The 22,679-nt window shown below is 43.3% G+C and overlaps 1 protein-coding gene, 3 non-coding genes and 1 pseudogene across 4 annotated transcripts; 1 reads left to right on the forward strand and 4 right to left on the reverse strand.

Annotated features, from left to right (window-relative positions):
- The first annotated feature begins 72 nt into the window (after positions 1-72).
- On the forward strand, positions 73-12,189 carry LOC118936509 (cerebellar degeneration-related protein 2-like). Its single transcript, XM_036938926.1, has 7 exons — positions 73-313; positions 2,404-2,516; positions 7,195-7,343; positions 7,514-7,690; positions 10,287-10,592; positions 10,677-10,944; positions 11,152-12,189. The coding sequence occupies exons 1-7, from the start codon at positions 232-234 to the stop codon at positions 11,419-11,421; spliced, it is 1,365 nt and encodes a 454-aa protein (XP_036794821.1). The 5' UTR covers positions 73-231; the 3' UTR covers positions 11,422-12,189.
- A 4,962-nt stretch (positions 12,190-17,151) lies between these two features.
- LOC118937978 lies at positions 17,152-17,260 on the reverse strand (annotated as a pseudogene).
- A 1,707-nt stretch (positions 17,261-18,967) lies between these two features.
- LOC118937900 lies at positions 18,968-19,086 on the reverse strand. The gene has a single exon (XR_005035309.1). It is a non-coding gene; the product is annotated as a 5S ribosomal RNA (ribosomal RNA).
- Positions 19,087-20,269: 1,183 nt separating this feature from the next.
- On the reverse strand, positions 20,270-20,388 carry LOC118937950. Its single transcript, XR_005035357.1, has one exon. It is a non-coding gene; the product is annotated as a 5S ribosomal RNA (ribosomal RNA).
- A 1,179-nt stretch (positions 20,389-21,567) lies between these two features.
- On the reverse strand, positions 21,568-21,686 carry LOC118937961. Its single transcript, XR_005035368.1, has one exon. It is a non-coding gene; the product is annotated as a 5S ribosomal RNA (ribosomal RNA).
- Positions 21,687-22,679: the final 993 nt, after the last annotated feature.

A 22,679-nucleotide genomic window follows, 5' to 3' on the forward strand; every position in this document is an offset into this window, starting at 1 on the left:
CTACTTTCTAATTATTGGTCAATGAACTGTCATTAAAAAAAGTAGTGTTGCTTTTTACTTAGGGGCTGAGTTCGTTCTCCGGCTGCGCAGATTGCCACGTTGCTGCAGAAAGACACCGGACTACGACACCAGAGGATATTGTCTGGTCACTCCAGGCTGTTTATCACACCGGTGTTTTACGATTCTGCCGGGTGGAGCGTGCACTCTATTGGAATACAATTGTCAGTGGAAATGCTGACCGATATGATAGTGGAGGAAGAGTTTGAGCTCAAGGATGAGGAGCCATGGTATGGCAAACAGGACCTTGAGCACGGTAAGAGACTTGTGTTGCGGGCGTTGAAGGGAGGGATAGCTTGCGTCCTAAACAGCCGCAGCTGAGAGGGAACAATCACCAGCCTCCTATTGCAATACGACTCCACTATTCTACAGTCATCTGAGGTTACAGATTGGAAAATAATTACAAGGTTATTTTAAACTGTCCTAGACAAAATCAGTGAATAGCCTCACGGTTATTGCACGTAGGCTGATTTACATTTTCAGTGGCAGACATGCAATTGCCAACATTGCAACAGCAAGTCTCAAAGGATACAATTTTCATAGACCCACATCTATTCCATTTTGAAAACAATTTTTTTTAAATTAAAGTCTCAACAAAATGAGTGATTTGTATCGAACACATTATCTTATTGTAAATGGTAACACTCTTGTGACACTCACACAGTCAGTGGGGTCTATATTGAGAATTACTGAGAACCTTCTTGTTGCCAGGATATCCTGAGGCTGTCACTTCCCATGTGTTGATTGTTGTGTTTTGTGTGTGCAGGCTACAGTTTTTGTGGTTTGTTTGGGCACTATTTGCATGTATATGTGTACTGCATGATTATTGTGCACCTACCTGTATGTTGTTGATCATGACACTCATTACATTACGTGGCTGGCTGCAACCTGGTCTCAGAGCATTTTGTATTATTCTGTATGTAAATCCAATACACTCCATTTAGTATGATACGTTTCGTATATTATGTATTAATTTGTGGATGTCCATCACCCATTTTGTTTAATATGTTCTGAATTATAATTTGTAATGTTATGAATTTACAAAATGTACAATATGTTATGACTTTACAATATAATATGTTACGAATTCTAGCTAGGTGGCTAGGATGCTAACGTTAGCTAGGTTAGGGGGTTAGTTTAAAGGAAGGGTTGGCTAAAGGGGTTAAGGGTTAGCTAACATGCAAAGTAGCTTAAAGTAGTAAGTAGTTGAAAAAGTTGCTAAAATACTAAAGTTATTCGCAATGAGATTCGAACTCGCAACCTTTTGGGTTGCTAGACGTTCTCGTTATACAAAACAAAAGGTTAAATTGATACACCTTTATTTTGTTAGGGTTCCCACACAGCCATATTTCCATGTTACAGTGCTTGTTTACAGAAAACAGGTGGACTACCTGTGCAAATTAGCTATCTGCGTCTCCGAACACGTGTGTAAACGTGTTGTCACTGAAAAATACTGTCGGCTGCAACTGTGTTAAAACCGCTTAAATCTGTGTGTATTTTGCATTTGGAAATAATATTGATGTGATATGAAAGTAGAGGGATTTATGTTTCAAGAACCATACTGCAATTGAGAATTGATTTAGATTGAGTTTTTGGCTGTTTTGGCTTCCAGAGCCAATTCACCTTTAAACAGAACATGTAAGGACCTTGGACTAAAAGGAGTAATGTTAGCCCAATATTGGACTGAAGGAGCCTAACATACTATGTGTACACATTTGTGAAAGTGTGAACTGATCCATGTTTAGTGTGTGTATATGTCACAGTGATAATCGTACTCTCCTTGCGTTGTGCTTTGTCCAAATAAATCACCCCAGCCAGGGGTCCCAGTTGAGCATTATTTATTATCTGTAGTTAAATAGGAAACAGCACGTTAGTTGTGCAGGACTTAATGATGTTGATGGCTGTCGATGGTAAAATCTGTAGCATGAAAACATCTGTTAGCAGTGGGCGTATGTGACCATTACATCGGTGCATGCTAGCTAACACACTTATTTATATACAGCAATCATATACCAAAGCACATCCCAGAAAGCCACTCAATCCCGAACAGGTACCATATACCCACACATGTATAAATCAGCAACACATTGTAAAATATAGAAAACAGTATTCAGAACGTGACCTACCCCTTGCGTCACATTTTCATACTGGGGAGACCTGACGTTCGCGATCTCCCCCTTTCTGAAAGCGGGGCCAATAACAACACGCCTTATTGTCATCGGAATTGAACCAACCAATAAGAATGTTTGAACATTAAATGCACCTTTCTTTAGAGGCAAGTTGGAAACATAACCACCCTGTTACATGTACAATAAATGTGTTTTGTTTGCGTGTATCTATTTACAGATCTCCATTTGGCGGCTCAGCTGGGTAAGACCCTGCTGGACCGGAACCATGAGTTGGAGCAGGGGCTACAGCAGATGTACTCCACCAACCAGGAGCAGCTGCAGGAGATTGAGGTAGCTAGTCTAAATATAATCATACTAGGCCACTGAGAGCCTAGTATGTGCTTACATACTAGGCTTACAATACAATACAAACACACACACCACATTGTAGGTTACATTTTTTCCCACTGATTTAGAATCAGTCGGCAACATAAGATGTGTAATATGAATTAATCACTTTTTAAACCTTGCTCTGAAGGTCACTGTGGCTGGAATATTGCTTGTTAATAAATTACCATTTTGCAGATACTGTACCACTGGAGTAGCCCTACATTCATTCACCATATTGTTTTTTTTCCCCCTCATCAATCTATACATAATACCCCATAATGACAGCAAATACATTATTTTTTTTATTTTTTTCAATTTTGGCTAATTCATAAAAAATAAATTTAAAAAATCACATTTACATAAGTATTCAGACTCTCAGTAGTGTAACGACCCTGAGTTCATAAGCACTGATATCGACTCTGCACCACTCTATTTGTGGCGTTTATCCCATTCTTACTCTCAAGCTCTGTCAGGTTGGATTGGGAGCACAGCTGCACAGCTATTTTCAGGTCACTCCAGAGATATTCAAGTCTGGGTTCTGGCTGGGCCACTCAAGGACATTCAGAGACTTAAGACTTGTCCTTGGCTGTGTGCATAGGGTCATTGTTCTGTTGGAAGGGGAACCTTTGCCCCAGTTTGAGGTCCTGAGCACTCTGGAGCAGGGTTTCATCAAAGATCTCTCTGTACTTTCTCTTGATCCTGACTATTCTCCCAGTCTCTGCTGCTAAAAAACATCCCCACAGCATGATGCTGCCACCACCATGCTTCACCATAGGGATGGTTCCAGGTTTCCTCCAGACGTGACGCTTGGCATTCAGGTCAAAGAGTTGAATCTTGGTTTTATCAGACCAGAGAATATTGTTTCTCATGGTCTGAGTCCTTTAGGTGCCTTTTGGCAAACTCCAAGCAAGCTGTCATGTGCCTTTTACTGTCAGTGACCATCGGGTTCTAGGTCACCTCCCTGACCAAGGCCCTTCTCCCCCGATTGCTCAGTTTGGCAGGATGGCCAGCTCTAGGATGAGTCTTGGTGGTTCCAAACTTCTTCCATTTAAGGATGGAGGCCACTTTTCTTGGGGACCTTCAATGCTGCAGAATTGTTTTTGGTACCCGTCCCCAGATCTGTGCCTCGAACATGCCCTGTCAACTGTGGGACCTTTTTATATATACAGATGTGTGCCTTTCCAAATCATGTCCAATCAATTTAATTTACCACAGGTGGACTCCAATCAAGTTGTAGAAACATCTCAAGCATGATCAATGGAAACAGGATGCACATGAGCTCAATTTCGAGTCTCGTAGCAAAGGGTCTGAATCTTATGTAAATAAGGTATTTCTGTTTTTTTTATTTGAATCCATTTGCCAAAATGTCTAAACCTGTTTTCACTTTGTCATTATGGGGTATTCTGTGTAGATTGCTGAGGATTTTTTGTTTGTTTTGTATTTAATCCATTTTAGAATAAGGCTGTAACATAACGTGGAAAAAGTCAAGGGGTCTGAATACTTTCCGAAGGAACGGCACCTGTCCTGTATGTAAACAAAAACAGGACTTCGGTGTTCAAAAGCAATAAGAAGCTTAGCTCAACTGTATGACGTCATTAGGAAACAACCCTACGCACAGACCAGCAAGTCCACCAATGGGAGCCGAAAGTCCACATTGACAAATCTCTCCCCCAAATCTCTTTTCTTGTCAGGCTCTTCCGATCGTTAGTTTCCTCTTGTTAAATGGGATCAAGTGAAAGCCTGTCTGGATTAGCTCATGACTTAATTGGTCCTTGGCATTGTGCATTGCATGGACAGGTATTTGTCTAACTATCTTTAAGGCACCTTTAGGACACCTTTCACTGTAAGGAGAGCAGTGGCCAACGGCTTTATGCTTCCTTCAGTAGCCAAAGGCTTAGTCAAGGTAGTGAACTTTCACATAGTTACTACTGATGTTATCCTGCCTCAACACAGAGTATCTAAGGCTGTGTTTAGACAGCATAGCCTAAGAGAACTTGGTGTGCAAATGCTCTTTCCTGCCTCGCACCTCATGATATATGATGGTGTGTTTAACGACCTACATTTTGGGGATGCCTAATAGTACCCTCACTATATTCACGGGATGTATCCTGCTGAGTACTCACACACACACATGTTCTCATTTAGGGTGGTGGTACAAACAACATGACATTTTGGTATCAGACCTTTCTGCCTTTCCTCCATCATCCTGACTAGTGACCACTTAAGTATGAACTCCTTGCTTGTTCACAAGGGTCGACTTGCGCTATAGGTGCCGGGTATGCGGCACAGGTCTGATTTGTACAGTAATTTCCAAACAAACAAGTATGAACAACAGATCTGTACAAAGATTAGCAAATATGTGCACTGCGCAGGTGCTAGCTTTGGGCGACCATGGTGGAACAAGCAGTATGTGTTCGGTGAGCAGTCTCAACGAGTTCACATAAACAGGTGATGCATTCAAAGGGTGTTCAGGTGCAAACGTGTTCGTTCAGCACACAACCAACCACAGGGGATTTTAACATTAACCAAAAATGTCAATTCCACAGTAACAGAATGATGCTGAGACTCCCAATTTTCCACTTTCAAATGTACGTAAAATAAAAACCAATGATCGCAAAGTTAAAAAAATAAAAACGTACAACTTCATGTACAAGGACAACTTTTAACAATTTCCACAGAAAATTACAAAAACACGTTTACTTGAAGAACAGTGCAGAGGCAACGTTTGGTAACAGAAAGACGGCACAAACAGCACAGACCATCATTCTGTTACCGTGGAATAGCCCAAGAGGAGCCTAAGACCAGGTACAGACACCACATATAGATATGGTCAGATACATGGGATTACAATTCTAAGCACTGAAGGCATTCGCCTCATAATAAGCACTGTAAAGAATTTTAAGGTCCTTTGTTGACCTGCTGTCAGTTAGATGGTCTCTCCAGTAATTAAAATAGAACGGGACAGTTGGTACAGTCAGTAATAGTCGGACATCCTGGGGTTAAACGTCAAGACAGAGGTCTTAGACTAGAGGGTTAAAACCTCTACAGGATCGGTGCCCCTCCCCGCTGGACGGTTGAGCTAACGTGCGCTAATGTGATTAGCATGACGCTGTAAGTAACAAGGACATTTTCCAGGACATAAATTCTTGTTAATCCAACTGCACTGTCTAATTTACAGTACCTAATACAGTGAAATAATACCAAGCTATTGTTTGAGGAGAGTGCACAGTTATGAACTTAAACGTTTCAATTAACCGATTTAGGCACATTTGGGCAGACTTGATGCAACATTTTGAACAGTAATGCAACGGTTCATTGGATCAGTCTAAAACTTTGCACATGTACTGCTGCCATCTAGTGACCAAAATCTAAATTGCGCCTAGAGTTCTAAGTCATGTAATGGGCTTATTCTTGCATTTCAACGATGATGGAACAAAAAGAGACCGCATGTTTTTTTATTTGTATTATCTTTTACCAGATCTATTGTGTTCTATTCTCCTACATTAATTTCACATTTCCACAAACTTTAAAGTGTTTCCTTTCAAATGGTATCAAGAATATGCAAATCCTTGCTTCAGGTCCTGAGCTACAGACAGTTATATTTGGGTATGTCATTTTAGGTGAAAAATTAAAAAAAGGATTGGATCCTTTAACAGAGGAATATAGGCTTTTTATTTTCAGGTAATGGTTAGATAGATATGTAAAGTTCAAGGTACTATTGTCAACTATTCAACTACTGTGACTGTGTTACTCATCTGTCAGTATTGTGACACTGCTATTGTTTTTCACTTTGGACTCTTAAGATCTTTGTACATTTTTGACTGCAAGATCAGTAAAGTATCTTGTAATTGTAATTATTCGCCTACCTCATGCCTTTTGCACACAATGTATATAGACTCTATCTTTTTTTTCTACTGTGTTATTGACTTGTTTATTGTTTACTCTGTGTAAATCTGTTATCTGTTCACACTGCTATGCTTTATCTTGGCCAGGTCTCAGTTGTAAATGAGAACTTGTTCTCAACTAGCCTAACTGGTTAAATAAAGGTGAAAAAAATAATTAAATAAATCTTTCACATGTAATTGAACCAGCTCAAAGTTCCATTGATGTATTTTTCAACTGAAGTGTCTCTCTGAAGGAGATCCCTGAGTGATGTGGGTTAGGGCTTTATCCTCCTATGCCTCGTCTGCCAGTCAGTTAATATCAAAATCTAATGATTTGAATTAGTCGTGATGGTTAAGCCTAAATTCGAGGGCACACGGGGATCACTTAGGAGTCCTTCAACAAGTGGCAGTGACCCATCCTGATAATGCTAAGTGGTATATGTCCCAGCTCCATGCTTGCATAAAGTATTCTGGTCACAAAGCCACAGTGTTTTGCCAGTTCAAAAGTGTGTTCGGTGCTACTGGTCCTCTTCACTGACCTGTTTCGTAATGGATCATTGTTCTGAGAATCGAATTACAAGAATGAGAGGACTTGCATACTGTAGCAGTCATAATGGAACCATAATTATACGCTTGATCAATACTTACATACAGTAAAAACTCTATCACCTGACAAATGCTGGACCATATTAGTGGACCCAAAAACTGTTCTATCCATCCTATTTCAATGGCAATTACCTTTGACCTCCTCCCAGTACCTGACTAAGCAGGTGGATTTGCTGAGGCAAATGAATGACCAGCATGCTAAGGTATACGAGCAGCTAGATGTGGCGGCCAGAGACCTGGAGCAGGGCAACCACAGGCTGATTCTGGACAACCGCGTCGCCCAGCAGAGGATCAACTGGTGAGACTCAGGACTTTGATTCCTTTCTGAAAATAGTAACTGTAAACATTTTTACCCCCAGTATAAATACTTAGATGCCAAATTTACCAAGAGGCAAGGTTTTGGCTAAATTAATTTTCTCCACAAAGCTCAGTAATTCGAACCACTTCTATGCTTGTCCTCTCTCTCAGCCTGACAGAAACGATCAACAGTCTTGAGACCCACATGGAGGACTTGCAGACCCAGGTGGAGGAGCTGAGGACAGCCCAGTCTGACCGGAGCAGGAGAGAACTGGCCGAACAGAGACACAACCTCGGAGCACAGAGTGTGTCCTGCCTCAAGGAGCTGTATGACCTGCAGAAAGACAAGTGAGTGTGTGCATGTATGTGTCCTGCAGCTGTGCAATTGAACCTGGTGCCAACAAACCGCTAATGTTATTGTTAGTCTAAAACATCCATTCCGCCACAGAACCAGATGTGTTCAGCTTTATTCAGCTCAAATCAATGTTGATCAATTTAATTCTCATCTCAACCATGCAAACCAAGACTAGGCTGAGAAGAGAGTAGATGGAGATGCAAACCAAATGAGCTGGCCTTATTCTGCAGTGGGAATGGTCACCGTGAACACTAATTTCCTGCACTCGGATTATAGTAACTAAACAATTTGGAGATTATGTGCATGCTAAGAGAGGGAACACAATAACAAACAATAAACAGAGGAAGTTACCATAAATGTTATTTTAAAGTACAGTAACAAGCATGTGCCTTGAAAGGAATGTTCTACTTCAGCTAGCCTGAATGTTTGTCACTGGCCAAGTTATAGTACATCATTCCAGGAACTGTGTGTCTGGCCAAGTTACAGGTCTTTCTGAAAGTTTTTATAGAAACTGCACTATCAATCATCAATGGTGTCAAACCAGCAGTCATAGAGCCTCTTCTCATCTCTTCCTCTTCTAGTGATCTGCATACTGTGTATTCCCTTTCAGTACATATTAAGTAAAGGAGACAGGCAGAGAGACACTTGACTATTGAGATGGGTCCATAGTCTAATGACTATGTATTACCGCCATTATCAGCCGTGTGCTGACTGGGCGTCCCCAGGTCACCCAGACCCAGACCACCTAATCTGGGCCAAGGCTTTTCGGACATAATCCCCTGCAGATAAATCTTTCAGAGGAGGTTAAGTCTAGCCTGTATACACACACTAACATACACACATAGTTTAGTAGCCTGTTTTAGCATGCAATACAAAACCACTGATAAAGCACATACAGTACCAGTCAAAAGTTTGGACACCTACTATTCAAGGGTTTTTCTTTATTTGTACTATATTCTGCATTGTAGAATAGTAGTGAAAACATCAAAACTATGAAATAAAACACAGGGAATCATGTAGTAACCAAAAAGGTGTTAAACAAATCAAAATATATTTGAGATTCTTCAAAGTAGCCACCCTTTGCCTTGATGACAGCTTTGCACACTCTTGGCATTTTCTCAACCAGCTTCACCTGGAATGCTTTTCCAACAGTCTTGAAGTTTCCACATATGCTGAGCACTTGTTGGCTGCTTTTCCTTCACTCTGCGTTCCAACTCATCCTAAACCATCTCAATTGGGTTGAGGTCGGGTGATTGTGGATGCCAGGTTATCTGATGCAGCACGCCATCCCTCTCCTTCTTGGTCAAATAGCCCTTACACAGCCTGGAGGTGTGTTGGGTCATTGTCCTGTTGAAAAACAAAGGATAGTCCCACTAGGCTCAAACCAGAAGGGACGGCATATCACTGCAGAATGCTGTGGTAGTCATGCTGGTTAATCAACCCCACATCAATGGGTCCTTGGGACCATAACACAGAGCATATAGCTTCTAACTCCTCTTCCTGTTCCTAAGTGTGCCTTGAATTATTCTAAATAAATCACTGACAGTGTCACAAGCAAAGCAGCATCACACCACCTCCTCCATGCTTCACGGTGGGAACCACACATGCAGAGATCATCCGTTAACCTATTCTGCATCTCATAAAGACAAGGCGGTTGGAACCAAAAATCTCAAATATGGACTCATCAGACCTAAGGACACATTTCCACCAGTCTAATGTCCATTGCTCGTGTTTCTTGGCCCAAGCAAGTCTCTTCTTAGTGGTGTCCTTTAGTAGTGGTTTCTTTGCAGCAATTGGACCATGAAGGCCTGATTCACTCCGTCTCCTCTGAACAGTTGATGTTGAGATGTCTGTTACTTGAACTCTGAAGCATTTATTTGGGCTGCAATTTCTGAGGCTGGTAACTCTAATGAACTTATCCTCTGCAGCAGAAGTAGCTCTGGGTCTTTCCTGTGGTGGTCCTCATGAGCCAGTTTCATCATAGCCCTTGATGGTTTTTGCGACTGCATTTGAAGAAACTTTCAAAGTTCTTAATTTTCTACATTGACTGACCTTCCACATTGACTGATGTCTTAAAGTAATGATGGACTGTTGTTTCTCTTTGCTTATATGAGCTGTTCTTTCTATAATATGGACTTGGTCTTCTACCAAATAGGGCTATCTTCTGTATACCACCCCTACCTTGTCACAACACAACTGATTGGCTCAAACACATTAATTAAGAAAGAAAGAAATTCCACATATGAACTTTTAACTAGGTACACCTGATCATTTAAATGCATTCCAGGTGACTACCTCATGAAGCTGGTTGAGAGAATGAGTGTGCAAAGCTGTCAAGGCAAACTGTTGCTACTTTGAAGAATATATATATATTCGATGAACACTTTTGTTGGTTAATACATGATTCCAGATGTGTTGTTTCATAGATTTGATGTCTTCACTATTATACAATGTAGAAAATAGTCATAAAGAAAAACCCTTGAATGAGTAGGTGTCCAAACTTTTGACTGGTACTGTACATGATAAAAAACAGGCCTCTATAACCACATTCACCATCGTGTTGAACCTTTAGTCCTTTCCCTGTCCCAGGTACATGGCCTATGAGAGCCTGCGTGTGGAGCATTCCTGGCCAGCAAGGAAGGAGTCCTGTCAGGACCCAGACCCCGATGAGGAGAACTCTGTGCTCCAGCGCTCCATCCAGACCCTGCAGGCTGTTCTGGCCTCTGAGCGGGGGAAGCGGGAGGCAGCGGAACAGGAGACTGAGCTGACTGCCAGGGAGAACGGGGCTCTGGAGCAGCGGCTGGCCCTGCTGGAGGGCTGCCGGGCTAGGCAGAGGGAGCTGGAGGCAGAGGTGGAGGAGCTACGGCAGCTGTGGCAGGCCGACTACGCCAACAGGTACGATCATGACACTTTCTAATCATACTTGGTACATGTTGTTTGTATATTCGGCATAATAAAGACAATATTCTACTCCACCAGCGTCAGGAGACCTGACCGGCTACTGCTGCCTGACACTGTCTTCTTCGCCCCAGAGGAGAAGCCCAGTCTGGTACAAAAGGAGGAGGAAGTGGGCGAGCAGGGGAGGCGCAGCCTGCAGAGGTGCAACAGCGAAAGTGTTCTGAAGGGGACACTAGCAGACGACATCCGGCGGGGGCATGAACGTACATGTATCAGAAGAGCAGAGGCGGTGAAGCAGAGAGGAATCTCCCTGCTCAATGAGGTGGACGCCCAGTATAGTGCACTGCAGGTAAAGGTTTTCACTTCTCATTATTGCATAATCAACACAAAGACCGAGGGTGAAACTATTTCCATTTGTCTACGATGTGCCCTATGAATAAGAATGACAAACAAAAGGTCTAGGAGGTGAAGCAAATGACATTTTTATGCAGTAATTTGAGTTTGTTATACAGTGTGGAAAGTTGCCGATGAGTGACTGAACGTTTGCCTCCTGCAGGTCAAATACGAGGAGCTTCTGCGGCGCTGCCAGCTGGGGGCAGACGGGCTCAGTCACAAGGCCGTGCAGACACCCCACAGTTCCCACGGCACTGTCAGTTACCCCCAACGGCGCCTCTCAAGCTCGGCCACCTCCATCGGGCTCCCAGCTGTCCCAGAAGACAACGGGCCTCAGCCGGAGTACAAGGCCCTTTTCCAGGAGATCTTCACCTGCATCCAGAAGACCAAAGAGGACCTAAGTGAGAACAAGTGGCCGAGTCCGGGTCATTGACTCTGGGGACAGTGATGGCAGTATGTGTTCTTTCTGCACCTTTGAATGGACTGCTCAATAGGATATTGCTATAGGAGAGGGCCTCAAATAGCAGATTCCAAAGGGTGTTTTGTGTGTGTGTGTGTGTGCGCGCACGTGCACTAACACCTGTACCTCTTATACAACATGTGCCCTGTTGTCTCCTTCAATCCTGTCAACGCTATCACCTCGACACGCTCCGATGGTTTCATAAGCACTTTTCTTATCTACCGTCCATCCCTTTGACTACTTTCCATCCTTATCTACAAGTTTGTTTTTGACGCAAACATTTCCAGGTCAAAGGTTGATAAATGGATTGTTTGAGTCCTGATGCTATCACCTCTTAGCATCCGACTGCTCTTATGCCTCATTTAGCTCGATTAGATGGCACCACCTCTTCACTTGAAGTCAATGGGTGCAGTAATATTAGCAACCAGGGTTTTTCTATTCTTTTGTTTTCTACTAAATTCAAGTAACCATAGCAATTAGAATGGTATGTGTATGTACCATAGATTTGGTCTTGCAGCTTAATGAGTAGGCCTACGCTGGGTTTGAAAGTGTTTGTTTGTACGCTGTTACCACGTACAGAACCACCACTGTACAGATCTTGGACTTGCTTAGACTATCTAGCAGTCTGTGTTCAATCCACTTAGTGTTAAGTCTGTCGTGGGAGCCATACCTTTTGTGCACACTGTACATATTGCCAAATTATAGATTTAACTACATTTGTGTACCTTTTTATTATGCCAACTTAAGAGTACTCGACAAGATGGAGTACTTTATAGATGCACTATATATATCTATATCTCCACACAAAAGTATGTGGATACCCCTTCAAATTAGTGGATTTGGTTATTTCAGCCACACCTGTTGCTCACAGGTGTATAAAATCGAGCACACAGCCATGCAATCTCCATAGACGCACATTGGCAGTAGAATGGCCTTACTGAAGAGCTGTGTGACTTTCAATGTGGCACCGTCATAGGATGCCACCTTTCCAAAAGGTCAGTTCATCAAATTTCTGCCCTGGCAGAGCTGCCCCGGTCAACTGTAAGTGCTGTTATTGTGAAGTGAAAACATCTAGGAGCAACAACGGTTCAGCCGCGAAGTGGTAGGCCACACAAGCTCACAGGACGGCAACGCCGAATGCTCACTACCGAGTTCCAAACTGCCTCTGGAAGCAACGTCAGCACAATAACTGTTCGTCAGGCGCTTCATGAAATTTCCATGACCGAGCGTGGGTTTCCATGACGGGAGCGTAAGATTGCCAATCGTTGGCTGGAGTGGTGTGAAGCTCGACGCCATTGGACTCTGGAGCAGTGGAAACGCGTTCTCTGGCGTGATGAATCATGCTTCACCATCTGGCAGTCCGACGGACAAATCTGGGTTTGGCGGATGCCAGGAGAACGCTACCTGCCCCAATGCATAGTGGCAACTGTAAAGTTTGGTGGAAGAGGAATAATGGTCTGGGGCTGTTTTTTAAGGTTTGGGCTAGACCCTTCAGTTTCAGTGAAGGGAAATCTTAACGCTACAGCATACAATTATATTTTAGATGATTCTGTGCCTCCAACTTTGTGGCAACAGTTTGGGGAAGGCCCTTTCCTGTTTCTACATGACAATGCCCCAGTGCACAAAGTGAGGTCCATACAGAAAGGGTTTGTCGAGATTAGTGTGGAAGAACTTGACTGGCCTGCACCGAGCCCTGAACTCAACCCCATCGAATGCCTTTGGGATTAATTAGAACGCCGACTACCAGCCAGGCCCAACATCAGTGCCTGACCTCACTAATGCTCTTGTGGCTGAATAGAAACAAGTCCCCACAGCAATGTTCTAACATCTAGTGGAAAGCCTTTACAGAAGAGTGGAGGCTGTTATAGCAGCAAAGGCGGGACCAACTCCATATAATGCCCATGATTTTAGAATGAGATGTTCGACGAGCAGGTATTCCTGTACTTTTGGTCATGTAGTGTATTTATGGAGGTTGGGCCTATAGTAGTCAACATTGATTTATAGATAGATTGGCCTGTAATACTAGAGAATCATAAGTGAACACTGGAAAAGGCCCAGTCTGTTCTCACTGTTTCATGGTCATTTGTGTAATGTGTGTCCCTATAGCTACCTCTGCCAACAGGACACATCGCGGCTTTGCACTGACCGATGGACACTTAAATACTTTTTTTTTTTTAAATGTATTTGACAATTATTTCGACGATGAGATGGTATTTATTTCTCTGCTAATATTTGTCATTTGTCACTGTATTCCAGATCTATAATGTGATTGTTGTTGTAGCGAATGCTGATTCAGAAGTTCATTGGCTTTGAGTTTGACTGACACTGAGGTTCAAAGTATGATAAGGTGCTTCTTAATTGAATGTGAAACTTTTGTAAGTGGATGTGTTAACACAACAGAAAAAAGAAGATATATGATTAAGGTTGCAGTGAGTTGTCTTTTAATTTGTGGATCCCTCAACCAAAGGTGCTTAATCTCAAAGCCCTAAATATGGTAGACTGGTGGTTCTCTGCTCAGCAATATCCTGCCTTTAGACCACAACAAATGAGGGTAGGCGCAGTGGAGTCGGTCATACAGACACTGAGACACTTCAGATAACCAAGAACAATAGGTCAGATCAATACATATCTTTTCCATCTCAAGTCCAATGCTTCTCGGTGTCTGGTATGCCAGATGGGTTTACTGTTTCTTACTTGTGATGGACTGAAAAGTAGAAACACAAAGCCTGTCAATATTCACTTCCTTTTTGCTCCATTCAAAATACGTGTCTACTTGGTGTCTCAGGGCAGACGTAAGGAATATAAATAATATGTTGACAAGGAGATACATAAAAGCAGCAGGACTAGAGTTGTGTGTATTATATGAATATACCATCTGGATTAGATGATCAGTAGCCAAATGGTCAGCTGAGGAATGACCTGTTATAGCCTACTTTGTTTCAGGAGTTTATTCAGAACAGGAAGATAGACCAGGGGATCAGTTAGAACTTGTTCTATGTTCTCTGTTGTAGATTCACATCACCTCCATGACTGTTCTGTTTTGAATAAACCCCATAACAGTCTCTGGGTTCAAAATGCAGCTGTACATCAACAATGGTGGACTTCAAGTTGCCCTTTCTCCCTCTACGACCAGGGTCCATTATGACGTTACTTATCCTGGACCGAGACTCAAACTTGACTTCCATTTTGTGTTTTACATCAAATTACAACTTGAAATGATATTATTTGGCTGAACTATTTGTTAATTCTATACTTTGATATAATGAAAATGAGAACTATTACAAATGGCAATTTCATAGTAATATACAACTGTAATTAATGCAGCCTATATAGTAAGATGTCATAGATCAGCATTACAAGTGTTCTCCATGATGACTAACACGTGCTTACAGTGAACCAATAAAAAAAAGAATTGTGCCAGAGGTGTTATGATTTTTTCCCATACAACAGCCTCAGAGAACATGCCCAAGCAAACGTGGGTTAAATGTTGGCTAGATAAAATAGGCTTCATAGATTTATACCGTCGTGTCACTGCATAGTTACTTGGAGGGCTGTCTCAGCCAGCCCTCCTTCCATGTTTTAATGTCTAGTATTAAATAGGGCACGTTAATCTCCCGCAATAGTCATTTGAACTGACAAACTATAGTGAGAAAATGGTGAGAATCCATCATAAAGGGTACAAAGTAGACAACCGTCACATGTAGACCTACAGTACTCTTAAAATGGCCTCTTAAAGGAAACCCATTTTTTGTTATATCGTATTTGTGTATCTCTGAGCGATGCTCTATCGATTCTCGGAGTCATTTTAATGTTTTCATGTGTATCTGAGCTATTCGCTGTTCAAGCAGGCAGAAATACAGCCGGTACGCCGACTTTTGTGTCATACAGTATATTACATATTCTGCTTTACATGTATTATAGGACAAATTAGTCATTCTGATCAAGGGACAAATCTCGCCCCCCACCCCCAAATTCTGAACGAGCACCTCAGTCCTCAAATGTCCTTGAGGACCGCCTCTCAGGCCAATAATAGGGCTTTGTCTTCCAGACCGCTAATAGCTTTTACATAACGGCTAGTTTCCTGCCCTACTCCCAACAACCCCCAAATCCACTAACCCTCCATAAAAGGGGATTACATGCTAATCTCGGCCATAAAGAGACTGTCTTGCAAAGACTCTGTGGACACTGAGAGAACTTTGTGTTGGCTTTCAAATCAATCTGCAGTTGAAACCTACGTTTGGTTGGGAGACCGTATGAAATTGATTTCTGATAAAACATTGCAATGGAAAAGCAACGTATGTTCTCTTCAGGCCTGTAAGAACTTCAGTGTAACACAAAGTGGAGACTCAAATGTATCAAGGCGCTCCTATATACATGTCAAATGTATTCTTATTACATTCCAGCTTGGATCCAGAACGCCATTCCAATATTTTGGCTAGCTGGACTGAGGTGTGGGAGTCAATGTTATGCACGCCCTCATGCCTCTCTGTCCCAAATGCATAGCTGTATGTCTCCGTTCATTGTATAGACTCCACACTGCATTCCTCAGCTCTGTGACCTCAGCAGAGAACATATGCCAGGTGGAACTCAACAACACCCAGAGGTTGTCCTGTCCTCAAGATTTACAACACTGTGGAAAATGTAAAGAACATGTTTTTGTGATTCAATTTCTAATGAATTCTGCACTGTGTGATAATCCTATAACATTACAGTAGGCTTACCTATTCTAATTATCTATAGAGATGAAATCAAATTCTATTGGTCACATACACAGCAGCTGTTGTTGCGAGTGTAGCGAAATGTTTGTGCTTCTAGTTCCAACAGTGCAGTAATATCTAACAATTCCACAACTACCTTATACACACAAGTGTAAAGGAATTAATAAGAATATGTACATATAAATATATGGATGGGCAATTACAGAGCGGCATAGGCAAGATGCAATATATGGTATAAAATACAGTATATACATATGAGATGAGTAATGCAAGATATGTAAACATTATTAAAGTGGCATTATTAAAGTGACTAGTGATCCATTTCTTTGAATGGTGAATGATTTCAAGTATGTATGTAGGCAGCAGCCTCTCTGTGTTAGTGATGGCTGTTTAACAGTCTGATGGCCTTGAGATAAAAGCTGTTTTTCAGTCTCTCTGTCCCAGCTTTGATGCACCTGAACTGACCTCGCCTTCTGGACGGCAGCGGAGTGAACAGGCAGTGGCTTGGGTGGTTGTTGTCCTTGATGATCTTTTTGGTCTTCCTGTGACATCGAGTGCTGAAGATGTCCTGTAGGGCAGGTAGTTTGTCCCTGGTGATGCGTTGTGCAGACCGCACCACCCTCTGGAGAGCCCTGCGGTTTTGGGAGGTGCTGTTGCCTTACCAGGTGGTGATACAGCCCGACAGGATGCTCTCAATTGTGCATCTGTAAAAGTTTGAGGGTTTTAGTTGACAAGACAACTTTCTTCAGCCTCCTGAGGTTGAAGAGGCACTGTTGCACCTTCTCCACCGCACTGTCTGTGTGGGTGGACCATTTAAGTTTATCTGTGATGTGTACGCAAAGGAACTTATGAGAGCGCTTTAATTTCAGTCCATTTGTATTGAAAATAAAACAATATAGAATGGGAAAAATGTATAATTTATTTCCTGCTGCTATTGCCTACACAAACTACACTATTTGCTTGCAGTGCATTTCATTGGACAAAAAGCTTACAGCACCTGGTCTTCCCAGGCAGTCTTCCATACATGTACTAACCAGGCCCAAATCTGCTTAGCTTCTGAAATCAGGCGAATTCAGACTGGTATGGCCATAAGCGAAGGAATGATGCAGCTGTAAAACCTTTTGAGGATCTGAGGACCCATGCCAAATATTTTCAGTCTCCTGAGGGTGAATAGGTTTTATCGTGACCTCTTCACGACTATCTGGGTGTGCTTGGACCGTGTTAGTTGATGATGTGGCACCAAGGAACTTGAAGCTCTCAACCTGCTCCACTACAGCCCCATCGATGAGAATGCGGGCGTGCACGGTCCACCTTTTCCTGTAGTTCACGATCATCTCCTTTGTCTTGATCACATTGAGGGAGAGGTTGTTGTCCTTGCACCACACGGTCAGGTCTCTGACATCCTCCCTATAGGGAGATCTCAACGTTGTCGATGATCAGGCCTAACACTGTTGTGTAATCAGCAAACATTTATTGTTTTGTTCCTGGTATCCAATTGGTAGTAACAGTCTTGTCTCATCGCTGCAACTCCCGTATGGACTCGGGAGAGGCGAAGGTCAAGAGCCGTGCGTCCTCCAAAACACAAACCAAACAAGCCGCACTGCTTCTTGACACAATGCCCACTTAACACGGAAGCCAGCCGCACCAACGTGTCAGGGGAAACACTGTGCGACATTGTCAGCAACCACTGCACTCAGCCCGTCGCTAGCGCATGATGGGACAAGGACATCCCTGCCGGGCAAACCTTCCCCTAACCCGGACGACGCTGGGCCAACTTAATGATGTTGTTGGAGTCGTGCCTGGCAGTGCTGTCATGAGTGAACAGGGAGCACAGGAGGGAACTGAGCACACACCCCTAGGGGCCCCTGTGTTGAGGATCAGCGTGGCAGATGTTGTTACCTACCCTTACCACCTGGGGGTGGCCCATCAGGATGTCCAGGATCCAGTTGCAGAGGGAGGTGTTTAGTCCCAGGATCCTTAGCTTAGTGAGGGGCTTTGAGGGCACTATGGTGTTGAAAGCTTAGCTGTTGTCAATGAACAGCAGTCTCACATAGCGGTTCCTTTTGTCTAAGTGTGAAAGGGCAATGTGGGGTGGAATAGAGTTTGCATCATCTGTGGATCTGTTGGTGTGGTATGCAAATTGGAGTGGGTCTAGGGTTTCGAGGATGTGTTGATGTGAGCCATGACCAGCCTTTCAAAGCATTTCATGGCTACAAACATGAGTGCTACAGGTCGGTAATCATTTAGGCATTCATTTGCCCAAGTGAATCATAACACATTAACAAAATTATTCAGTGATTCGTATTTCCATGCAACTTTCTGAAATGGCACAGGAGTGCCCAGTCTTTGTGCATGCCTGTCTGTGAGCATACCTGCGGAGCGCGCGCATGTCTACACTTTGTGTAGCCGTTAGTGCTGAGCCTCTTCTGGTAGAGGAGGTTATATTTCGATTAAAAAGGTGTGCTTTTGAGAGCGAAAACCTGGAGAAGCAGGGATAAACGGTAAACCGGGAAATGTAAACGGAGGAGAGGGGGAATTTTTTTGGGGGGGGGGTCAGGCAAAACATTGAAGGGATTTTACAGGGCCCTAATGGACGACAGACATTGACAGTCTAAAAACAAATGCTGAATGTAGTGCCTACATTTCGAGGGAAACGCACTGTCCATGATTGGATTTGATCAGGGCAGGGCAGCACTAACAAACTGCATGTAGTCCAATAAAAAGACACAACATTATTAGGGCGATAAATAAAAGGCAGTTGCTCCACGCATGACACAAGAGTACCCTCTACTGGAGCAAAAAGCTTACAGCACCTGGTATTCCCAGGCGGTCTCCCATCCAAGTACTAACCAGGCCCGACCCTGCTTAGCTTCCGAGATCGGACGAGATCGGGCGTATTCAGGCTGGTATGGCCGTAAGCGAAGGGAACCCTCTTGGTACACTATATAAAGTCAATGTGCCGCTCATTCATCGGGAGACAGAGAAATGTCCACGTTGTGACACACTGACAAAGCTCAAACCTTGCTTACATTTCCTTTCCAGCCCATATATTTCACTCTTGTGGGGGGGGGGGGGGGGGGGGGGGGGGAGGGCATATCCTATGTTCACACTTATGACAACTTCATGGACTAGGGCCCTATATAATACGGAATCACGGAATCCAGACTTTAAACCGAAATTCAACAATATTCAAAAATGTTTTGAACTAAGGAGGAAATCAACTAAATCCTTTCAACTTGTTAGAAAATGCATTCATTTGCCCAAGAGAATCATTAGACATCAACAAAATGCATCAGTGATTCGTATTTCCACGCAACTTTCAGAAACAGCACAGGACTGCCCAGTTTCTGTGCGCATGCGTGCGGAGCGCGCGCAGGTCTACACTTTGTGTAGCCGTTAGCGTTGAGGCTAATGATTACCTTCTTCTGGTAGAGAAGGAAAGGCTTCCCACAAAAACCTTCTCAATGAAATGTTAACTGCAAAGTAGCCTATGCCAGCTTGGCAGAATTATATCATCATTATTTGCATCAATCCAGTGGCCATTTGTTTTGCAAACTCCGCAATCACATGAGCGCTACAGCAACACCGCTTAACCAAACAAAGGTCTCTTCCTGGCGCACGCTTGCGTTTAAAGGGTAACTACACCCCAAAATCGATATGTCTTCAATTTTTCCAAGACCTCAAAAGTGGTCTCCTGCTAGGGTTTTAAATGTTGTCGTGGACATAGAACATCCAATCGTGTTATATTTCGATTAAAAAGGTGTGCTTTTGAGAGCGCAAACCTGGAGAAGCAGGGATAAACGGTAAACCGGGAAATGTAAACGGAGGAGAGGGGGAATTTTTTTGGGGGGGGGGTCAGGCAAAACATTGAAGGGATTTTACAGGGCCCTAATGGACGACAGACATTGACAGTCTAAAAACAAATGCTGAATGTAGTGCCTACATTTCGAGGGAAACGCACTGTCCATGATTGGATTTGATCAGGGCAGGGCAGCACTAACAAACTGCATGTAGTCCAATAAAAAGACACAACATTATTAGGGCGATAAATAAAAGGCAGTTGCTCCACGCATGACACAAGAGTACCCTCTACTGGAGCAAAAAGCTTACAGCACCTGGTATTCCCAGGCGGTCTCCCATCCAAGTACTAACCAGGCCCGACCCTGCTTAGCTTCCGAGATCGGACGAGATCGGGCGTATTCAGGCTGGTATGGCCGTAAGCGAAGGGAACCCTCTTGGTACACTATATAAAGTCAATGTGCCGCTCATTCATCGGGAGACAGAGAAATGTCCACGTTGTGACACACTGACAAAGCTCAAACCTTGCTTACATTTCCTTTCCAGCCCATATATTTCACTCTTGTGGGGGGGGGGGGGGGGGGGGGGAGGGCATATCCTATGTTCACACTTATGACAACTTCATGGACTAGGGCCCTATATAATACGGAATCACGGAATCCAGACTTTAAACCGAAATTCAACAATATTCAAAAATGTTTTGAACTAAGGAGGAAATCAACTAAATCCTTTCAACTTGTTAGAAAATGCATTCATTTGCCCAAGAGAATCATTAGACATCAACAAAATGCATCAGTGATTCGTATTTCCACGCAACTTTCAGAAACAGCACAGGACTGCCCAGTTTCTGTGCGCATGCGTGCGGAGCGCGCGCAGGTCTACACTTTGTGTAGCCGTTAGCGTTGAGGCTAATGATTACCTTCTTCTGGTAGAGAAGGAAAGGCTTCCCACAAAAACCTTCTCAATGAAATGTTAACTGCAAAGTAGCCTATGCCAGCTTGGCAGAATTATATCATCATTATTTGCATCAATCCAGTGGCCATTTGTTTTGCAAACTCCGCAATCACATGAGCGCTACAGCAACACCGCTTAACCAAACAAAGGTCTCTTCCTGGCGCACGCTTGCGTTTAAAGGGTAACTACACCCCAAAATCGATATGTCTTCAATTTTTCCAAGACCTCAAAAGTGGTCTCCTGCTAGGGTTTTAAATGTTGTCGTGGACATAGAACATCCAATCGTGTTATATTTCGATTAAAAAGGTGTGCTTTTGAGAGCGCAAACCTGGAGAAGCAGGGATAAACGGTAAACCGGGAAATGTAAACGGAGGAGAGGGGGAATTTTTTTGGGGGGGGGGTCAGGCAAAACATTGAAGGGATTTTACAGGGCCCTAATGGACGACAGACATTGACAGTCTAAAAACAAATGCTGAATGTAGTGCCTACATTTCGAGGGAAACGCACTGTCCATGATTGGATTTGATCAGGGCAGGGCAGCACTAACAAACTGCATGTAGTCCAATAAAAAGACACAACATTATTAGGGCGATAAATAAAAGGCAGTTGCTCCACGCATGACACAAGAGTACCCTCTACTGGAGCAAAAAGCTTACAGCACCTGGTATTCCCAGGCGGTCTCCCATCCAAGTACTAACCAGGCCCGACCCTGCTTAGCTTCCGAGATCGGACGAGATCGGGCGTATTCAGGCTGGTATGGCCGTAAGCGAAGGGAACCCTCTTGGTACACTATATAAAGTCAATGTGCCGCTCATTCATCGGGAGACAGAGAAATGTCCACGTTGTGACACACTGACAAAGCTCAAACCTTGCTTACATTTCCTTTCCAGCCCATATATTTCACTCTTGTGGGGGGGGGGGGGGGGGGGGGGAGGGCATATCCTATGTTCACACTTATGACAACTTCATGGACTAGGGCCCTATATAATACGGAATCACGGAATCCAGACTTTAAACCGAAATTCAACAATATTCAAAAATGTTTTGAACTAAGGAGGAAATCAACTAAATCCTTTCAACTTGTTAGAAAATGCATTCATTTGCCCAAGAGAATCATTAGACATCAACAAAATGCATCAGTGATTCGTATTTCCACGCAACTTTCAGAAACAGCACAGGACTGCCCAGTTTCTGTGCGCATGCGTGCGGAGCGCGCGCAGGTCTACACTTTGTGTAGCCGTTAGCGTTGAGGCTAATGATTACCTTCTTCTGGTAGAGAAGGAAAGGCTTCCCACAAAAACCTTCTCAATGAAATGTTAACTGCAAAGTAGCCTATGCCAGCTTGGCAGAATTATATCATCATTATTTGCATCAATCCAGTGGCCATTTGTTTTGCAAACTCCGCAATCACATGAGCGCTACAGCAACACCGCTTAACCAAACAAAGGTCTCTTCCTGGCGCACGCTTGCGTTTAAAGGGTAACTACACCCCAAAATCGATATGTCTTCAATTTTTCCAAGACCTCAAAAGTGGTCTCCTGCTAGGGTTTTAAATGTTGTCGTGGACATAGAACATCCAATCGTGTTATATTTCGATTAAAAAGGTGTGCTTTTGAGAGCGCAAACCTGGAGAAGCAGGGATAAACGGTAAACCGGGAAATGTAAACGGAGGAGAGGGGGAATTTTTTTGGGGGGGGGGTCAGGCAAAACATTGAAGGGATTTTACAGGGCCCTAATGGACGACAGACATTGACAGTCTAA

The sequence above is a fragment of the Oncorhynchus mykiss genome, chromosome 12 (assembly GCF_013265735.2).
Source record: "Oncorhynchus mykiss isolate Arlee chromosome 12, USDA_OmykA_1.1, whole genome shotgun sequence".
Lineage (NCBI taxonomy): Eukaryota > Metazoa > Chordata > Actinopteri > Salmoniformes > Salmonidae > Oncorhynchus > Oncorhynchus mykiss.